At 37.2% G+C, this 21,552-nt stretch overlaps 3 protein-coding genes across 8 annotated transcripts; 1 reads left to right on the top strand and 2 right to left on the bottom strand.

Moving 5' to 3' along the window:
- The first annotated feature begins 2,381 nt into the window (after positions 1 to 2,381).
- Positions 2,382 to 9,892, top strand: LOC119996571 (aminopeptidase M1). The gene is made up of 19 exons (XM_038843254.1): positions 2,382 to 2,641; positions 2,733 to 2,878; positions 3,925 to 4,027; positions 4,289 to 4,475; positions 4,558 to 4,651; positions 4,822 to 4,975; positions 5,092 to 5,196; positions 5,288 to 5,404; positions 5,499 to 5,612; positions 6,696 to 6,878; positions 7,021 to 7,306; positions 7,384 to 7,505; positions 7,603 to 7,700; positions 8,067 to 8,244; positions 8,326 to 8,440; positions 8,527 to 8,594; positions 8,707 to 8,781; positions 9,354 to 9,431; positions 9,546 to 9,892. The coding sequence occupies exons 1-19, from the start codon at positions 2,426 to 2,428 to the stop codon at positions 9,729 to 9,731; spliced, it is 2,625 nt and encodes an 874-aa protein (XP_038699182.1). The 5' UTR covers positions 2,382 to 2,425; the 3' UTR covers positions 9,732 to 9,892.
- A 174-nt stretch (positions 9,893 to 10,066) lies between these two features.
- Positions 10,067 to 14,283, bottom strand: LOC119996572 (protein phosphatase 2C 77-like). Of its 6 annotated transcripts, none has more exons than XM_038843255.1 (6): positions 14,087 to 14,283; positions 13,487 to 13,640; positions 12,435 to 13,334; positions 11,989 to 12,306; positions 11,783 to 11,888; positions 10,067 to 10,739 (listed from the first exon to the last, which is right to left on the bottom strand). In XM_038843255.1, exons 2-6 carry the CDS (start codon positions 13,505 to 13,507, stop codon positions 10,405 to 10,407), a joined length of 1,680 nt encoding a protein of 559 aa, XP_038699183.1. In that variant the 5' UTR covers positions 13,508 to 13,640; positions 14,087 to 14,283; the 3' UTR covers positions 10,067 to 10,404. The 6 variants fall into 6 exon arrangements, with proteins under 6 accessions (XP_038699183.1, XP_038699184.1, XP_038699185.1 ...); XM_038843256.1 differs by having other exon boundaries at positions 13,487 to 13,563; XM_038843257.1 differs by having other exon boundaries at positions 13,487 to 13,527.
- A 2,016-nt stretch (positions 14,284 to 16,299) lies between these two features.
- LOC119997500 (peptidyl-prolyl cis-trans isomerase CYP57) lies at positions 16,300 to 21,409 on the bottom strand. The gene is made up of 10 exons (XM_038844573.1): positions 21,083 to 21,409; positions 20,359 to 20,537; positions 20,176 to 20,277; positions 19,836 to 19,942; positions 19,598 to 19,739; positions 19,136 to 19,346; positions 18,446 to 18,485; positions 17,941 to 18,136; positions 17,396 to 17,536; positions 16,300 to 16,814 (listed from the first exon to the last, which is right to left on the bottom strand). Exons 1-10 carry the CDS (start codon positions 21,300 to 21,302, stop codon positions 16,674 to 16,676), a joined length of 1,479 nt encoding a protein of 492 aa, XP_038700501.1. The 5' UTR covers positions 21,303 to 21,409; the 3' UTR covers positions 16,300 to 16,673.
- Between the last annotated feature and the right edge of the window lie 143 nt (positions 21,410 to 21,552).

Genomic DNA, 21,552 nt, shown 5'->3' with positions numbered 1-21,552 from the left:
AGGGAAAATAATGGAAAGTGAGTTTCCTATTAATTTTCTTGTGTTGGATAGTCAAGAAAAAAATTGAGATGAGGAATTTAGAAATAATTTTGTTAAAATTATTCCTTTCAAAAATTGAGTCATTTGAAGGGGAGATAACTTGTTAACTTATTTATATGTTAAAAATTTATTTTACCCTTTTACATAACACTCTTAACATAAAAAAAATAAAGATAAATTAATAAATTAAACTAATTTTCTTTACTCTTTTTTTTATCTATCCAAACAAGAGTGAGAAAAAATTATTATCATTTCCCTTCTCTTCTATTCCCTCCCTTTCCATTCTCTCCAAATCCCTCAATCTAAACACATTCTTAGATAATTGAGTTAGTATGGTTAAGGAGGGTGGAGTAACTCCACCTTACTTGGATTGTAAGAGAGATGATTAAGTGAAGTTAAAAACAGGAGAACTTTTCACCTCACTTAACTTTCAAACTCTATATTTTGTAACCTCTCAGTTTGGAGGTTTGTGAAGTGAGATACCATAACATTTTTTCTTTTATAATTTCCAAAATTATGCATAAATTTTTTTTCATTCATTTCAACTTAATTCTACCTCCAATTAAAGTAGAGGTGAGTCAACATAATCTCCCTCTCATGACTCTCCCTCACTTAACTCTCCCCCCATTAACTCTACTCTACTATTCATTTTACAATCCAAGCAAACCCTCGGGGATGGGTTTGAATGTTTATTGGGAGTTTGTCTTTTTCAAGGTTTAGAGCATAGGTGGTTCAAATTCTTCTAACATTTGAGTTCAGTAGAATTTCTAGTTGTTTGTTATTATTGCTTATTGTCTTCTATTTCTATCTAATCTCCTCAGCGACACGCTAAGCCATAATTTATAGTTCTTTGTTATTATTGCTTACTGTCTTCTATTTCTATCTAATCTCCTCAGCAACACGCTAAGTCATGCCCAATGGACATGAAGGTCACCACAGCGGATAAAAACTACCCAAATATCATCCCCTACTCTACTATTCATTTTACAATCCAAGCAAACCCTCAGGAATGGGTTTGAATGTTTATTGGGAGTTTGTCTTTTTCAAAGTCATGCTCGAAGGACATGAAGGCCACCACAGCGGATGAAAACTACCCAAATCCCATCCCCTGATGAGAATAGAACCTGCACCTCAAGGTCCTAGACAGGTAACCTGACCAACCAGGCTACCTCCTATTCTCGAACACGACTTGCTAGAAGCAATTATAAAGCAAGGGACAAGAATAATAGGTATGCCGAAAAATTAAGCAAACTATAACATGATTCTCCATTGATCATGCTTTTGCTTTGTAAAAAAAAAAATGGTTACTGATTATATTCCATTCAGAATGTTTACTTAAGTAACCTCCTTCAAGAAAATGTTTTCTTTATATTTTATAATATTCTGTGAACTATGCCTCCAGGTTTTTTTTTCTTCTTCTATTTAAGTCTCTTTTACGATGTATGATTATATGTGCATCTCCTTCTTTCTCCTGACAACAAGAGTGCATCATCAGTTTTAGTTTTTTCTTACAATGAAAACCCACGATTGTTTTTGTGGATATCTTATCAAGTTTTAACAAATATGCATTTGACAATGCACCTTTAGCAGGCCGAACAAAGCAACTCTATTCCTAGTCATTTTCACCCTGATGTTTTTCTAGTTGTAATTGAATGTGTTTTTTATTTTTTTTTTTTGGTCAGGTGTAATTGAATGTGTTAGTGCGCTGCAGAGGCTGAACAAACTCATTCTCATATTGACTTGATTCGAATGTTATACAGAACCATGTTATCTACTAATTAGCGAATTTTATAATTTCACCATACACCTTACCTTATCAGAGTATACTCGAGCTTATACTCTCATATATATTGATAACATATACTCTGTCAATCATATTCTCTGTCAAATGCACCCTTATACAGATTAAAATAAAAAAATTAGTGTGATTATTAATAATATCTTAATTTTTTATGATATCTATTAGGATTATGAAAATTCAATTATGGAATTAATAGTATGTGAATCACACCTCCATACCTAGCAATTATACGACGACAAATTCGGAAAAAAGAAAAAGGGCTAGGAAAAAGAAAAATAACATAGTAAAAAAAAGAATTAATTTTTTTAAATAAGGGTTATTTGCATTGAATGTTTCCATATTTAAATAGCTGATAACAAAAGCAATTTAAATATCGCGGAAGATATTTACTCAGAGTTAAAACTTAAAAGTGAATTTCAAATTTTGTTTTCCTAATTTTCGACTGGTCTAGATGGGGATTTCCATTTAGATCTAGCACGGTGCCGTTTGATTCAGAATAGTCGCATAGCAACCCGTATAAATTCAGAAACCCCACATTCGCTTTCACTCCAATACTGCTCTGTACTCGATAGTCGATACGCAGATATGGATCAATTCTCAGGCCAACCTCGCCTCCCGAAATTCGCCGCTCCGAAACGCTACGAAATACGGCTGAAACCTGACCTCACCGCCTGCACATTCGGCGGTTTTGTCACTATCGATGTCGATGTCGTCGCCGATACTCGCTTCATAGTCCTGAATGCAGCCGAACTCTCAGTCAACTCCGACTCTGTCTCCTTCACTGCACGAGGGTCCTCAAAAGTATGATCAATCCGGTAACCTTTGATTTTCGAAATTCTATCTTCATCTGAGATATTCTCTTGATGTGCCTGCGAATCGTATCCTTACGCAGATACTGAAGCCATCAAAGATCGAGCTGCTTCAAGCGGATGAGATTTTGGTGTTGGAGTTTGTTGATTCGCTTCCTCTTGGGATCGGAGTCTTGGCTATTGGGTTTCAAGGAATTTTGAATGATAAGATGAAAGGATTTTATAGAAGGTAACCTTACATCGTCAATATTGAACCAATTATGGAAATTTTCAAATAGCATTCCTCGCAAATTTAAGTAATGCTTAAACCTAGCTCCCATTCCAAAGAAAGAAAAAACATAAACCTAGCTTGAAAAATACTATAAGCTCTCAAATTGGAATTAATAGTATTCTGGAATAAACCTCTTGGTTTCTTTGATGTATGATCTCCTTTGATTTATAGCTTCCTGTGCAGTCACGTTCTTGTATCTCTTGTATTTTTATCATCTTCGTCTTAGCACCACTTTCTTGCGATTTACTAGCTCAAACTCGCTTCCACCACTACAGAAAAATTCGCTCAGTTAATCTCTTATTCTCTTTATCCATCAAATAAGTATTGCACCTTTTAATTTTGGAACATCATCTCTCACCTCCGCATTTTTTTCCTAGCTGGAATTCTTCTTTGTCTTGAACAGCTTGCAGTGAATCAGTGATGATGTTTTAGCATGCTCTTTTCTTTTCCATATTTGGTGTTTCTTGTCTTTGTCTGTTCTTGAATTTGTTTTCCATTTGCTATTGTGGCTTATCTGCTTGTTGTATTGGCTTTACTATTATTCTTTTGGTTTTCTTCTTGTTGCTTAGAATTTCCTTACCATTTGATATAGCTTTTATTCAAAACTTTAAGCTGTGCAGAAATCTTAAATAATAACTCGGCTTGTTGACGTAAGACAGCTTTCGCTAACCTCATATTAAAGGGTTTGAATCAAGTATTTGGGATCATTAGGGTTTGAAAGTACTCAAAAGTAGGGCTTAAAACAGTAGACTCAAATCTGAATTTGTAAAGAAATTAGAAAAAAACAAAGTAAGGAAAGATAGATAACCTAAGAATCAAACTTAGGGTTCCTTGGCATCATGCTGAAGGAGATTTCACTTTTCTAGGCCTTCAAAAAGGTTTCACTTTTCTATAAACCAATGCAAGATATAGAATTTTGACTATGCTATTGCCTGCGGTAATCCAATAGCACAAATCGCTAATGGTTTTGATATTAATATCAGTGCTGAATTTTTGCTATGCAGTACATACGAGCTTAATGGAGAGAAGAAGAATATGGCTGTTACGCAGTTCGAACCTGCTGATGCTAGGAGATGCTTCCCGTGTTGGGATGAACCAGCATGCAAGGTGTTGCAATCGCTTTTTCTCTCAGGATATTATATTGACTTATTGTCTATCAGTTGGATGCTTTTTAATGAAAGCGCGTCTTCTTTATCAACTTCTCTCTGCACTTTCGAATTCTGAGGAAGAAATACCATGCATGATCACTGGGCATCATCAGTGCATGCTACTCTTTTGCAGTTATACACTTTTGTTTCTTGTTCATTAGTTTGTAGTCAAAGTGTAAGTTTTGACTTGTTTTTGATTGACCGACATGCTTTGTGACAGGCGACATTCAAACTCACATTGGATGTTCCTTCTGAATTAGTTTCCCTTTCCAACATGCCAGTCATTGATGAGAAAGCAGAAGGGCTTCTGAAGACAGTTTCCTATGAAGAGACACCTATCATGTCTACATATTTGGTGGCGATTGTTGTTGGTTTATTTGATTATGTGGAAGATTTTACATCTGACGGTACCATTGTGATCCATATCCAATTTTTCTTTCAATACCACAAGGCTTCTTTCTTATGCTATGATTTTATACTTCCATATAGGGATCAAAGTTCGAGTATACTGTCAAGTTGGAAAGGCAAACCAAGGGAAATTTGCTCTGAGTGTTGCTGTGAGGACCCTTGAACTATACAAAGAGTATGTTGTGCGAATAATTTTTCCTATCACTTAAAGTCTTTTGAATCTTGATCATTAGCCACTGTTGTCACCTATCAATGTGGCATATAGAGTTAATTATGCGTGCTAGTTGTGCTATAATTTTCTCAATGGGGCTTTATACCCCATTATGAATTCTGCATGCTCTTCAGGTACTTTGCTGTTCCATACCCTCTTCCTAAATTGGATATGATTGCAATCCCTGATTTTGCTGCTGGGGCCATGGAAAATTATGGCTTAGTTACATATCGTGAGACTGCTTTGCTTTACGATGATCAGCATTCTGCAGCTGCCAACAAGCAAAGGGTAATATGCTTTTCAAAGTGTCAGTGTGGCTGCCAGGATTTATTTAGCAATCCTAATGATAAGGCTTAACTTACACCATATCAACTGTTTAATTATAATATTTTTTTGCTCCTAAGGTTGCTACCGTTGTTGCACATGAACTAGCGCACCAATGGTTTGGAAATCTTGTAACAATGGAATGGTGGACACATTTATGGCTGAATGAGGGTTTTGCAACATGGGTACACTTTCTGGGTTCTTATGTACCTGTATTGTGCATTTTTGTGCTCATTGATGAATATATCACGTGTTAATGAATTGTATGGGTTCTAGGTGAGCTATCTAGCGACTGATGGCTTGTTTCCTGAATGGAAAATATGGACTCAGTTTCTCGATGAATCCACAGCGGGTCTTAAACTGGATGGCCTTGCTGAATCCCATCCGATTGAGGTAATTGGTCATTGATTATAGTTTGTTTGATGTTTCTTATTGGACAATGTCTCTTTTAATTATCGTTTAGATCTTAATCAGACTTTTTCTCCAGGTGGAAGTAAATCATGCCGGTGAGATTGATGAGATATTTGATGCCATAAGCTATAGGAAAGGGGCATCTGTTATCCGTATGCTACAAAGCTACCTTGGTGCTGAGTGCTTTCAGGTTTGTCTCTGTTGACTGCAGAGTTAAAAAAAAATGGTTTGTGTTGTCAAAGCATTATGAAAATTATGTCATATTTGTTCTGTTAATGGACTTTGTAATCCCATAGATTGCTTATTAAGTTGTAGGGAAGAAAAGTTTAAGTTTCCTTAAGGGAGTAATTTTTGATGTTGTCGTAAAAGTATGGCTATCTTGTGCGAGTTGGAGAAGTCATCTTTAAAGTAGTAAGCATTATATGTATCATTTCTGAATTAGTGAATCATCCTCACAAGGTATGTTAAAATTTAGAATGTATCTACTTGATACTTGGCACAGCCTCAATCTCTCAAAAACTTTGCGTTTTTATTCTTGGCTACAACTGAATTTGCGGAGTACAGTTCATACTTGTAATTTGTCATCTAATTTTGTGCAACTGCTTAAACAATCTCCTAGAGCATATTAATTGTATCTTTGCATGAGATTGTGAAAGTATAATCCTTATTTAGAAATATGTGTTGTTAGTGTACAAATTACCTTTTGAAATCTATAGTGAAATCATGGGAAACAATATGATCATGCTGATATCTTGGTCTTCTTTTTTCGGTGGAACTTAGTATATTATTAATTTCTCTTTCGATAAATGTTATTGTGGGGGGAAAAACCCCCACAATAATTAGGCCGCAAACTTCCTTAGCTTTAAGGTGCTTCTTGAATCTTGGTCCACGGAGTCGTCCTCCTATAGACTCTAACATTACTACCTGGCGACCTTTCTGGCCGCTGGAGAAGCTCCTATGCTTATGTTAGTCCATGATACATAGGGAAAGAATCTATTTTAAGAGATAAAGTGATGTCCCCTTATCTGGAGGCTCCCTCCTCTTTATGGGGACATCTTTCTTGGCGACCAGAAACAGTAAACTTTTTCCAATTATGACTTGCCATGTCACTTGTAGGTCCTTTTGGTATTTTTTTTGCCCCCACAGTTATTGATATGATATTTAGGCATCTTTTATCTTCTTTTTTTGAATTTTATTTACCAGTTTATATTCAATACCTTTCTATAAGAGAGTTAACATGGCCTGATTGCATGTAATGTGTATGTGCAAGCAGCGGTCCCTTGCCTCGTACATTAAAAAGCATGCTTATAAAAATGCAAAGACGGAAGATTTATGGGCTGCACTTGAGGAGGGATCTGGTGAACCTGTTAATAAGCTAATGAATTCATGGACAAAGCAAAAAGGGTACCCAGTTGTATCTGTCAAAGTCAAAGATCAGAAATTAGAATTTGAACAGGTTTGTTCTGCTCGATTTCTCTCATCAACTTTTGTTATTCAATTGATTTAACAGTTGAAATAGAAAATTTTCACTTAAATGCATAGTCTGCTATGGCATTGTTTCTTGTCATTTTCTTTGAACTAAACATGATATATCGCAGTCTCAATTCTTGTCAAGTGGTTCCCCGGGAGATGGTCAATGGATTGTTCCCATAACTCTATGTTGTGGCTCATACGAAGTGCGCAAGAATTTTCTATTGCAAACGAAGTCTGAAACTCGTGATATAAAGGAGTTTTTTGGTGGGGACCTTCCAGCGACAAGAAGTGTCTGGTTGAAACTTAATGTGGATCAAGCTGGTTTTTATAGGGTGAAATATGATGAGGAGCTTGCAGCTAGAATTAGATATGCAATAGAAAGAAATAGTTTGTCTGCAACAGACAGATATGGTAATTTGGATTCTTCAAATCATTATGCTACTCTACTTTTCATGGAAAGCGAATGACACTTTTGAACCTTTTTTCAGGTATTCTGGATGATTCCTTTGCCCTATGTATGTCTCGCCGGCAGCCTTTGACCTCTTTGCTTATGTTGATGGGTGCTTACAGAGAGGAATCTGAATATATTGTGTTGTCCAATTTGATAAGCGTATTATTCACCTTACTTATCTTTGTCTATTTCTTTCCATTATGGTGTCTCTTACTCACATGCCTCTTCTCCTCATGTTGGTTCCTCCTTTGTACAGATAAGTTATAAAGTAGGAAGGATTGTGGCAGATGCAACTCCGGAATTAATGGACTTCCTCAAACAATTTTTCATGAGCCTTTTCCAGTATTCAGCAGAGTAAGTTAGTGTATTATGTTAGACGGACAAAAATATGCATGTGTGGATATCTTTGTGGTAATGATCCAAGAACGACTAATATTTAACTCTGGTATGATGAATGGACAATGTTATTAATCAACTTTAACGTATGGACCATCTTTAAGTTTGCCAAAGACTAAAGGAAAGTTTCTTTTAAAGATTAGAGTAATAAATTGTAAACAAGTCTAATAAACTCTGATATTGATTATGATGGAAAGATAAAAGCTGTTTGGTCTAGTTGCAGCTTTCACAATTACACCCATTGCATTGTCCCTAAAAGCAATGCAATGTTTTGTTTCATGTTTGTCACTGTGATTCTCTCTCATCTTTGAATTTCCTTAACAGGAAGCTTGGTTGGGATGCTAAGGAAGGTGAGAGCCATCTGGATTCAATGTTGAGAGGAGAAATTTTGACTGCCCTTGCCCAGCTTGGACATGATGTGACGCTGAATGAAGCAAGTAGGCGCTTTAATGCATTCTTAGATGACAGAAATACACCACTGCTCCCTCCTGACATAAGAAAGGTTGTTGAATGTGAAATATAAGCCAATACCAATTTCTCTCTCTTAAAATTTCAGCCTAATGCTTATTGATTCTGTGTGCAGGCAGTGTATGTGGCTGTAATGCAAAAGGTTAATGCATCAAACAAATCATACTATGAATCTCTTCTGAGGGTGTATCGAGAGACCGATCTAAGTCAGGAGAAAACACGCATTCTAAGTAATGAAAATTTTGTGGAATTGATATTGATTATTGTAAATGTTATATTTGAAAGCGACATTTACATTTCTCTCTTTGCCTTGCAGGTTCATTAGCTTCTTGTCCAGATCCTAACATAGTACTTGAAGTTCTCAACTTTATGTTGTCTTCTGAGGTATGCTTGAATTGTTTAGATCTACCCTTATCAATTTGAAACGTTGAAACGAAGATGCAAAAGTATAATATCTTCATCCTCAATGCTACTGAGTTTATTTGAATGAATCAAGGTCCGTAGTCAAGATGCTGTTTTTGGACTTGCTGTTGGAAGGGAAGGTCGAGAGACAGCTTGGGCTTGGCTGAAGGTAAAATATTACTCTATACTGGCGTATAAAACGTCATATTATGCCGTAGGCGAGGTTACCTTACAAGTTACAACAATGAGGAAGGTGTGGTGATTACAGAAACGTGAATTTAAGAAGGAAAAAAGATTTAAGTTTTAGTACAGGTATGATGTAGGAATATGATTGTAACAGGGTAATGAAATTGATTTTAATATAGGCATGCTATCTGTTTGTGGGAAGTAAGATTGGCTGCAGAAGTAGAGAGGTCTTTGGTTTTTGAAAGGGTTTGTTCGGATCCTTTTCATGACATAGGTTCTGTTTGCAATAGGAAGTATGCAAAGGTGTCTTACAAGTTGAACCGACAACCTTTTCATGCTTGGTGGTGGAAAATTTTTGCAACAAGCTACACTTAGGGTCAAAAAAATGAAAAATAAGAAAGATGTTGCAATTTTGGGCAATTGTCGTACAGTTCTACAAGCTGTTTGTATTTAGTATTTTAGGGTACATTGATTGAAATACTTGGTTTACATTTCTCCAGGTCTGTTTTTTTTTTTCCCCTTCCTTGGCTAACCTTTTATTTGATCGAAAAACAGGAAAACTGGGATCACATCTCTAAAACTTGGGGATCAGGATTTCTAATAACTCGCTTCGTCAGTGCAGTTGTTTCACCGGTTTGTCCAACCTCTTTTGTTCGATTTTCATCATGAATATTTCCCTTGGGTTAACTCTCAATTAATGTATATAATGGTTCGTTGTTAATTGTTTCTACTCGTTTCATCCAATAGTTTGCTTCATTTGAGAAGGCTAATGAGGTCGAGGAGTTCTTTGCAAGTCGGAGCAGGCCTTCAATTGCTAGGACATTGAAGCAGAGTATTGAGTGGGTACACATTAATGCGAATTGGGTTGAGAGTGTGCAGAATGAGAAAGAGCTTGCTGAAGCCTTGAAAGAGTTGGCGTACAGGAAATATTAGGATTCACTTTTGCTCACCTGCTTTGCTTTCCTTTGTTACTTTTATGACAAGTTTAAATACCTCCTAATGAGCCAAAAAGAGAGTGAGATTATAAAATAAAGAATAATCCTAGACTCATCATACTTGGTTGATGTTTAATATTCATGTTTTATTTGAGTTAATGATGCTACTATCTATTTCTAAGCTCTTGAGATCCTCTGTAGTCATATTTACCCAAGTAAAATAGCCATAAAAACAGGGCTACAAGTCGGTCCATCTATTAAATCTGCCAACACATTTATGGTTGGAAGTACGCACCTCACGGAGCCTCTTTAGTCGGGGGTACAAGTCGGTCTATCCATTAAATCTGCCAACACATTACATTTATAGTTGGAAGTACGCACCTCGCAGAGCCTCTTCACTCGGGAGGGTACATCGAATACAATTGGCATATATCACCAAATGCAGGGAACTGTCGGGATCTCCTATTCCTAAAACAAACACAGAAGATTTACACGGCCAGGCCATAACACTGCATGGCTTATAAAAACAAACACAGAAAAAAAAGGTACTTGAATGATTCCTGTTCTATAATAAATACATACTACTATTTTCATTTAGCCACGAGCCCAGGTGCAAAAATAAGATGGGCATTACTAAATTGGATCACATGAACCCGCAGTTGAAGAAATTATCATGTTTTGGTCTTCAATTTTCTCTGAAGTTTCAGATCCACCACAATCACAGTGATGTTGTCCTTGCTTCCTTTTTGAAGAGCGCGGTTTGATAGATACTCTGCTGCTGCTTGAGCAGCAGGATCGATCCCATCGCCCATTTTGCGGGGAAGTGTAACTCCGTTCTTTTTGTGCCAGACTAGTATTCGTTTGCGAGCCAGGTCACACGCCTCTTCATTTGTCATCACATCCCACAAACCATCACTGGCCAGAATGAGGCACTCATCATCTTTTGCCCGAGCAATAAATGTGATTTCTGGATCTGGAATAATCCATGGTTTCAAATATCTATCACCTGCAATACAGAAGCAGATTTGTTTTTTATAATCTTAACTCCAATACCATTGTGATCATGAGAAACAACCAGGATGAGACAAGGAGTAATCAAGGAAAGTGGTATCCTCCAAGCCCGTTCAAGAAGTACCAAGCATACTCGGATCATGCTCATGTCCACTGAATTGTAATTATTGTTTGAAACAACCAATCATGCGATACAAAACGTCAGAATAAACCTAATGCCATGCTTTACATAAATCAAACACATACCATATCCTATATCAGGGTCACTAAATTAAACAGAGATATAAATATTCTGAAAGAGACTTCCATTTTAGAGAAAGTTCTGAGTTTGCCCTTTTATATGGTGCTGCTATAGTTGGGTAGATCTAACCCAGGAGTCGTATGTTCACCTCACACTCACAAACACCCACGTGCAGGGGCAACTGGGCAAGGGAGGGTCAACATAATATACGCCCTTTCAGGAATTGTTCCATTTACATGGTGCTCTTGTGCTCTAGGCACTATCCATGCCTATCAATGGAGCAGATAAGGAATTAGCTATACTTCTTATTTAAGAACTCTTCTTCATAGTACATGGGATAGCAGGGACCTTAGAAATTACAATATTCAGATTACCTTTCTGGAAAATCAGAATTTAGTTTGTCGTCGTCTTCCAAGTTCCAACCCTTTCAGTAGGTATTACCTACGGATTGTACACTAAATGTAGCTAATCCTATTTACAGCCTGAAAAAGCAACCTCCTCAAATTTGACACCAATCTCCTAACACAGTGATCGCACAAGCTTTTACCACCAGATCACCAGCAAGTAAATTGAAGATTTCATTTACTAGGATCATAGTATAACCTCTTTAATCCAAAATAATAAATATTACTAAAAGAAGAAAGAAAGAAAACATATAGGGAAAAAAGAACAGCGAAAGAAAAGGAAAAATTGTACACCCCACATTGAAGTTTCTGAACTGTGTTGATATAGCACTCATGCCGAAGGTACTACTTGAATGCATTCAAAAGAAAAGTTTATTATGAAGGAACACATACCAATAGACCTTGACATGGCAAGAACACCAAAAACACGATGCCCGTTCCATTGTATAACCTTGCCTCCAGCGGCTTCAATTCTAGCATATTCATCTTCTCGATTTGGCTGGAAGAATTTATAAACAAAATGTAAAAAAGTGATAATAATTTCTCACTAGTAACAGCTAATTAAGAAAAATGCAAGACCATGATTTGAGCGCTATTACTTTATGATCCACTGACAATGCCATTGGTTCTTTTCCACGACATAGAACAGCTCTTGAATCTCCACAGTTTGCTACAATTATATGAGATGAACTGACGATGGCAACAACAGCAGTTGACCCCACAGTCTCCGGGGCAACAGGTTCATTATTGGCTTTTCCTCCCACTTCAGCATCTACCTTAACAAAACAATTGGTGAATGCTTTTCTCCATTGCTCTTGGCAACTAACCTTCGTGCTCCCATCATTTAGGGATTGCTTAACAAACTCTATCTCCTCAGCCAAGGCAGAATGGACGCGATCACGACAATAGTTTGCAACCTTAAAAAGGAAACATGGGAAATTTAAAATTAACAAACTACACGCAAGGATTTCACCTCCGGGAAACATGAAGTACAAGCGCGTAACAATATAACAGCTCAAGAAACCATAAACAATAAGAAGAATACCTGAGAGCCACCATGACCATCATATACTCCAAAGAAATGAGCAGTCTGCTGAGTCAAGAGCGTACTCATGCCATCAATTATGCGATCACCAATTAGCATTTGGATAGGAATTTTCATAAATTGAGGCATAGTCGCAACTGCATCTTCCATCTCAGGCCTTCTTCCACATAGGGATGTGAATCCCCAAAGTGGAACATACTCAACTTCAAAAACACTGCGTCCAATTGTGCCACTCGCCTGTCTCTCCAGGGACAATTGAAGAGCAACTGCAGATGGCTTTGGATCAGGCCCATCTCCAACATCTTCTCCAAGGCTTACTCCCACAGCAAGGGAATCACTCACAATATCTGCCTCACAATTTGAAGCACGAACACTATTGGCCTTTGTGATTATATCGACACTGCAAACGCTCTTTTCAATTTCAATGGAACTAGGCATTCCAACCTCAGAACTAGCATCAAATGTCAAGAAATCCTCTCCACATAAGCTGCTTGTGTCACTTGCCACCGAAAGGGAGCAAGAGCTCTCAAGAATCTGATCAGCCTCCAATGATAAGGAATCATCATCCTCACTTTCCCGGATTATCACATGTGCACTAGCAACCCAATTGCTTTTGTTTTCAGAGATCATATCCAACAAAGGTTCTTCCCCTTCCCTCTCCTCTTCCAACACAGTCTCAGCAGAATCAGTAACTCCATTATCTAAATCACAAATACCATCTTCATCCCCAGCAGAAGAAACCTCAGTTACAGAACCAGATAACAACCCGCTCGTGTTTGCCATCAGCTTAAGTCTTGTGATATCCATATGGTTAGCTAAGGATGGATTATCACAGACTGAATTACTTATTCTAAATGGCACTGCGACCGCAGGAGGCATCTCCTCCATCAAAAGCCTTATCTGGGCAGTAGAAAAAGTTACCCTCGAAGGCCTCTAAAATCACACACGCTGTCATTATTCAACTAATTTATCAACCCTCTTGTCTTATAAAGAATGATCTTAGAATGTGAAGGGTACTAATTCCCATGCCTTGGGAAACAACTCAATCTTACCAGAAGAGGAAGCAGAATCATGAGATGCAAGGCATAGGCGACTGAAAAGGTTGTGAAAGGGATATGAACAGTCAGATCTGGTCAACAACAGTGGATTCAAACTTCCAATTAGAGGAAACTACAATCTGGAATCTTCTCTACTTACTTCCATCAACTACAGTGAGCCACAAAATAACTTCAAATCCATAAAATATAAGACAAAATAAATCAAAAATAAATACTTGGAACTAACTCCTTATCTTTTAACACAAGAAAGAAAGAGAAATACATGGGGTCATGAGAAAGAACACCCAGAAAGCTAAACTCCCAAAGGAATCACAGGAAAACCCTAACAAAGATGGTCCCTTTTTTGCATATTACTTTGACAGTTCCCTGGATCTGAGGCAACCAGTCACAGCCTCTGGTCTCTCAAATAATTGTCACAATTAATCAGCATAATAAAGAAAAGAAAAAAAAGAAGGTAAAAGGACGGAAGGAGAACAAAAAGCCACTACCTAAACATTGTCAACTCCCTCTGTTCCCACTCCCTCTCTCAATGGAAACAAAAAAAGAACCATAAACAACCAAAAGAAACAAGATTGATTATATGGTTGTACTTACCAATTGAAAAGCATAACAGGGTCAGCTTTTACATGTAATCACTAGCACTTGTTCTGCTGATTCTTTTTCTTTAAAGAAAATATATTAATAGCAATGTTTGTGGGTGCTTGTTTTTTGAGAGTTGGAAGAGCAAGCAAGAAACTCAGTGGAGAAGAAAGAGAAGGGAAGGAAAAAAAAAAAAACAAAGACAGACATGGGCAAATAAAAAATTAAATAAATAAATAAAAAGAGACAAGAGAGAGTGTGTAAAGTGAGAGAAAGGTGACATGTGTCAAATCCAGAAGAGCATATCAACTATGAAGGCATCTCCACCCATCCAATGCTCTGTCTCTTCCTTTTCATCCTCCAATCCTAATTTTTATTCCTCCTTCCTACCCCCCTTCTTATCTCTCAAACTCTTTTAACCAATCATTTCTCAGGTTGTTTTTGGTGATCCAATTTTGGATAATATAAGCTATGGATTATCTCCAGTGCTCTACCATTAAATTAAGGCAACAAAAAGTTGAACGAATTAGCTTGCAATTTAAGAATGACAGAATTCTTTTTTTTTTTATTCCCACCAAGTAATACCCTTTCGGTCACGTGTAGAGTTTTACCCAATCGTCAGATGACATTTTTTTTTGCGCACGGATCTAATGATCGTATGGTGTCATTCTCAATTACCACAAAATATTTTTTTAAGGTCGGTGATGTCAAATGTCAAACATCCAATTTGAACCCTTGTTGAATCAAGGATTAACTTTGTGTCCTTCAACATTGATTAATATATTTGCATTTAACAATTATTGAGTTAAGTTAGGCAAGATCCGATCCGATCGGGTATGGTTAGGGTAAAAATTAATCAACTCAATCTTAACTAATCTGAGTTGGGTTTAGGTTGCACTAAATTGTATCAAATCTAATAGGAGGTATGTACTCTTTTATAAATTAGACTTTAAATCTATCATTTTTCGATGTGGGATTCTCTATCACATTCACACAACACAAAGCCCGAATCATTTAGTTAAGGGCTCGCAGTAGTGGAAGTGACTGCAGTTTTAAACCCAAATATCTAGTTTGTTTATTAGTATTACGATCCTACAGACTTGGTGAACTGACTCTGAACTTCAATGATTAAAACTACATTGATTGATTGATTAAAACTACATTGATTTTTCCTGCAAGGCCCTCATCCGCTGAACTGCCATTGGCTTCGCTTGGGTCTGCAACTGTAAGAATAGATCGTGTGCTAGGCACATGCCTAAAGGAGATCAACAATCAGCTTTTTCTCCCAGACAATAATGTACTCTCAACTTACATTGACCCTGGGTTCGGTGACCGACTCTGACAGCTTTGGTGGAAAATAAATCAACCCCAAAATTATTGGCTTCTTAGACATATAACCCCCACCTGAAGATTTCCAATGTTTTTTCTTTGATAAAATTGATGATCCTGTTTTTAGTTGTGTAACGGTTTGATTGGTTCGTTTCTTTTTCATGTACTGTCCCTTAAGCAGAGATTTGTCAATCTAAACTCTTATTATGTCATTGCCTTGCGACTTTTGTGTATGAAGGAAGACTCTTACGTGCTTTTTGATTAAATAAAAGTACTGATAATTAAAGTTCACATAAATTGACCTAAAGAGTATGTCATGTGGTTACTCATTCTTTCTAGCAAAATTAATTAAACAAAAGAAATGCACGCGCGCACATACTCCTGGGTTATGGCAATTTGTGAGTAAATGGGTTTTGACTCAATTTATTATATCATTGGTACGAAATTTTTTGTTGGTTGTAGTCCGTTAGCAAAAAGAAAAGATAATGTATTCGCGAGACTTGTTTTGTATATTTGTGTGGAGGAAACTTATTTGATTGTGCAATAATTTTAAGGATTATATAATTATATTGGGTATTGACTGTATTGTCAAAATTGTGACAGGTGTAAACCAGGTCCAGCACCAGCAGAACCAATTATCTAGTTTTTTCAATTGGTTGATCCCCCAAATCTTTTGGATTTATGATTATGTATCAATCAAGAAACTGCATCAAATCAAATAGCCACCAACTTTAGACCTTTCATTCGCTTCTAATTAATGCAATCGATTATTCAACTAACATGTGCTAATTAAAAAATTAATCACCTAACAAATCCTGCTGAAAAACATGTGCATCGACCCCCAAAGTAACGTTATGCATTTATGAGAGGAGAAAAAAATGTATATATACATATGTGTGTGTATGCATATAAAGCTTATCAGGCAATCATAATCTAATAATGCAGTAAGAATGAAAGTTGGGAGGCAATACCTTTCATATGTTTCATCATGCAATTTGCGACAATCCTATATAATCCATCCATACACATTTTGACTCTTGAGTACAGGACCTTTGGATTATTTCCATCTTAATCTAGTTAGAATTGCACTATTAGCTGTTGAAGGCACTCTTGGTAAAGCTTGAGGTAAGAACAAGTTGTGAGTCAAAATTGCTCCTCATGTTCCACCAGTGTTTTTGGTCCTGTATGCTGATATCAGTGCAAGTTTCTAGCAGTCAAACCAAGTCGTTCAATCCCATATAAACCAAAAGCTTGAAAGTTTGCAGAGTACAGATCAAGTAAGAGATTTGCCAGCCCATTCCCGATCCCGTCTCTTTTGCTTGGCTTGCATCCGGTTGAATTTCTCTTTTCCCTTCTCCAAAAGAGGGTCATGCACAACATAGTCATTCAGGTCCTCATTGCGAGACATACGATCCTGCATAATGCATTTTAATAAGAAGTAAGATTTTATGTGATATCTAGAGAACACATCTAATCGACAATTATGGTTACAACTGTATGAAATGGCCTTTTTCTCATCACAAAGATTGTTATACATAAAGAAGGCAATTTCAACATCTGAAAAGAGACTATGATTTCTATCTTCTACAACCCCACCAATGTCATCTACTCTAAAAACTACTATAATTGTTATGCTTTTTTCCACTTTGACTAAACTGAGAAAAAAACCCAGAAACTCTGTGACTGCAGACTGTTTTTTACCACAACTAAATACGATGACCACATGGCCCACACCATCAAAACACTACTGATAAATAACAGTGCGCCCGTATATTCTGGGAACAAGGCAACAGCTCCCTTCCCTAACAGAATATGGATCCTGAATTCAAGCCCAGAACTTGGGAGTTTGATTTTTGGGGATCGGAGGGGAGGACAGGGGAAGGGGAGTGCACTGCCTCACATGTAAGCCTCTCCCTTGGACCATTACCTTCTAGAGAACTGAAAAGAACATAAAATGAAGAATACAAAAATAAAATAAAATAAAATAAAACTTACCTTCCCTGGCCCGGAAGCAAACTTTAACCGCACTGTTTGCCAGTCAGATAGATCCTCATCATTGCCACCGATAGAAACATTACTTGGGTTGCTTGATTTCGTAGAGATGGCGCTCTTAAACTTCTCAAGCTTTGCCAAAACCTATTGTAATGTAAGCAGAAACAAAAAAGGAAAACTAGGATTGGAGAACAATGATGAGTATTCAAATTTCCACAGTAACTTAAATTATGAAATACCTGTCTTGACATTCCGTTATTTAGTTTTCCTTCTTTTTCACCTTTAAGCACAAAACATGAATTTCATTTTGGCAATTCGAATTGTCTTTGGCACACTATTATGTCCATCTAATTCCACAAAAACACCTCACACGTACGGCTCCTAAATTGGTGAACTACCAGCTTTTGAATTTTCAAATTATTTCCCAATCTCCATTAGGCCCCATTAATAGTGCTCAGATTATTAAACAAGATGACTAGGCATATAGCTGTTCCAGACACAGTGTTCCTTTTTGTATTTATTATTATTATTTCTTTCCTTTTATATACCTCATCTTCACGTCCTTGGATTCTGCGTTTCTTCTGTTTTGTTAATAGTCTTTCGCGTTGAGAATCAGTGTACAACTGCAAGTCCACGTCGGCATTAGCCACGCGCTGAGCTCTAGCTTCTGATCCTATGCCCTTTTTCTTCAAGGATAGCTTTTCGACCCTTGGTTGGTCATCGTCGCTAAAATCAACATTCGACCTTGCAAGACGAAAACAACATTTCAATGAACTTGCAATAAATCTGAGTTGCATACATAGAGGGTAGAGGGCGGGGGGATTTAGCATGTTTCAAGACAGAAGAAGATAATCTTCATAAGACCCAAATACTAATTATAACTATAAGCACATTTCTCTACCTAAAAGATTACATGGTAATATGTGCACACGTGAAAATATGATGTGGCTGCCTTTAAACATGTCCCGAGTAGAAAGTACAGAAACAAGGACCTTTCTTTAGGACTTATGACCTCAAACAACAGAACCCAGAAAGAAAAAAGATATTCCTTACCTTGGCTTAGCAATCTGACGGTCTTTCGGGCTCGAGCTCCCTACAGAAATCAAATGTGGCATAAAAAAGTTTTGTATTACTAATTAAAGCAATATGAAAGAAATAATGGATATAAAATGGCAGGAGATATGATTTTTCTTTTGTTTGAGCAAGTGAGAGGAGATGTATGATTTTAAAGGTTAAACAACTCCTACAAAAAAGTCTTGTGCATTGGAGGTGAGGTTATAAAGAATAAATATAATAACATTCCAGCCAGCAATAAATTCCTCTGGAAAAGATTGTAAAAATTAAATTTAAATAACAATGCTAGAGTATCTAAAAAGTAATTCCAGAATTCAAACATCCTCCATGAAAATTGCTTTCTCCAGTAAATGGAAATAAATGACAATGAGAATTCTGGAGAACTAGTTGGCATTGAGAATTCAACTAATGTGCTTAAATCATGCATGGGTAATTTGCAGCTCCAATGAAATGATGACATTTTCCATTAGAATGCTTCATCGCCACTCCTTTCAGTTTCAAATTGCTACAACGATAATTCAGTCTACTTCTCTTCTAAAAGACAAGGTTATCTCCGATAATGGGGAGATAAGATCTAGTGTTTTCATGACAATCAAAGAGGAAGCTTTATGTTCGACACTGAACAGAGGAAAATTCACAACTTAAAGTTACCAAAGATAATCAACGTACCATTCTGCCTTTGCTTAGGTGGCTGATCTCCCAGTTCCTTCCTTCTCTTAAGTATTTGCTGACGCATTCTTGCATCAAAGACGGTATCATCCTCATCATCGCTATTATAAACTTCAGCTTCTACATCCTTCAGTGACTCTTCTCTCTTTGAGCTTAGAGCTTCTCTCACAGATAACTGCATATCCCTTGTTCTTTTAGCTTCAGAAGCGTTCTGCATTGAAGAAAATTTACAAAGATAGTTATATCATAAGGATATCCTCGACGTTTGGGGGCAGCATATGGACATATGCATATGTCTGAGTCTCTACATATAAAGTATTTTCTAGCTAAAAGATATTTCATTGACAGCTAATGAGATATGTTTCTCACATCAATTGTAGTAAGCTTACACCTTGAACCTGGGACCCAAAAAAATTTGTAATGGTTCAATTTTTATCATAACAATGGATGCTGGACGTTTACCACTTCGGCACTTGGAATTTCTTCCTTAAGAAGGCGAGGATCATTTAATACATCATGACTGCTCTTAATCTTTTGTTTTAAAGTTACCAATTCCTTCTCCTCTTCTTCAGCTTCTTCTCCAAAAGAAAGCAAGTTCAGCTTTCTGCATCAATGGAAATATTGCATGAACATTAAGCAATGAAATTAAGAACAGCATGTTACAAAAAACACTCTCCTTCTATGCTGGAGGAAAACCTACTTCACAGCTTTCTTCTTTGAGTCCTTGTTTTCAGTATCAGTTGTGGAATGAATGATAGGCTTTGGAGGTCCCCTTGGGATAATATCTTCGAATGGGTTCCACAAAACCTGTATTTAAACCAGTTAAAGTTGTGGACAATGCATAATTATGTATGGTTCCGCAAAGTGAAAAAAATGCTACATAAATACAATTACATGGTAACTGATGTCACGTCCACGATTATCAGCATGAGATCCTAAACAGCTTGATGAAGTCCATTTAACAACCACCAATACAAACACAGACACAAGAAACATTTGCATTGGCATAAACAAATTTGGGCAATGAAACAATATCATACCTCAACTGATTTTATTCTTGGGGGTGGATCCAAAGGCCGATCATCTTTATCAGTTTCTACCTCCCCAAGGCTAAGAAGATTATATATTGAATCCCCAGTAACCTGAAAACTAAGAGTAATATCCATCAGCACTCACAGTCTCAAACCAGCTGGCATAGAAATTCGAAATAAAATCGTTATTACCTTTCCAAAGATAGTATTCTTTCGATCAAGCCACTCACACTTATCCAAGGATATAAAGAACTGACTACCATTTGAATGTGGAGAGCCAGCATTTGCACATGCAACTAAGCCTCTGTGATTGAATCTTAGACGTGAATGGAACTCATCAGGAAACACACCTCCATAAATACTTTCTCCTCCTGCAAAGATTGGTAATAGCTTATTGCAGAAAATGGTATTGAACACCAAAAGAAAGACTGTGCACGAAAAAAAATCAACTATGAAAGTAAAAAGCACATGGAATGTAAATAAAAATAGCTCCAACTTTCCGTGTTTTCGCCAAGTAATTGAGTACCATTGTAAAACTCAGACACAGCACAAGTTCAACAATTACAGTCCAATTACTACATACTTTCAAAATTTTAGTGCAATTGTTAAAAGTTTGACAGATTATTGGGAGAAAAATCATGCTGACTGCAAAGTCTTCTCAATTCATAATTCATACACACCCCAAGTGTCCCATTACAGTGCAACAAATACGGACACCATAGTGCGTAACTTAAAAACACCAAGATATCTGTGACTGGATTCGTCCAGTCGAACACCGCAGTAAACCCTAAAACAAAAAATTAAAGCATTTGACGACGATGAATTAATCCGCCAACAACTTCACGAAACCATAAAATTCATATTACATCATCGCTAGTTCGCAAAGAGAGACATCAAAAGAAAGTGGGAGGAATACCTGTGCCAGTGCCGGTGGGATCTCCGCCCTGGACTAGGAAGCCCTTAATGAGACGGTGAAATATGGTGTTATCGTAGTAACTTTCCAGGCAGAGCTGTACAAAGTTCCTGACGGCCTTGGGGGCCTCCTTGGGCCAGAGCTCGATGTCCACTGGTCCATACGTCGTGTTCAGTATCACCTTCCCCTTCGTTGGTGGCTCCAACACGTACACCGACGACATAGTTTCTTAGCCGCTACGAAATCGCCCTTCAATTGTTCGATGTTTTCTCTCAGTGACGGTTCTTGCCCCTGGCCACTTTGGGACCTCAAACTCCAAGTCTCGAAGTGCCGCCGTTTATGTAAAACAATAACGAGGTAAATCTAAAACAAAACTAAAAGATGACATTAAACGACACCGTAGTCGCCCATTGGAGGGCCTGGTCAAACTTCTAAACAAAACGGATGGACGTTATTCCAAGTTATTACCTTTA

This window comes from Tripterygium wilfordii, chromosome 4, assembly GCF_013401445.1.
Source record: "Tripterygium wilfordii isolate XIE 37 chromosome 4, ASM1340144v1, whole genome shotgun sequence".
Taxonomy (NCBI): Eukaryota; Viridiplantae; Streptophyta; class Magnoliopsida; order Celastrales; family Celastraceae; genus Tripterygium; species Tripterygium wilfordii.
This window is presented reverse-complemented; position numbering and strand designations above follow the sequence as displayed.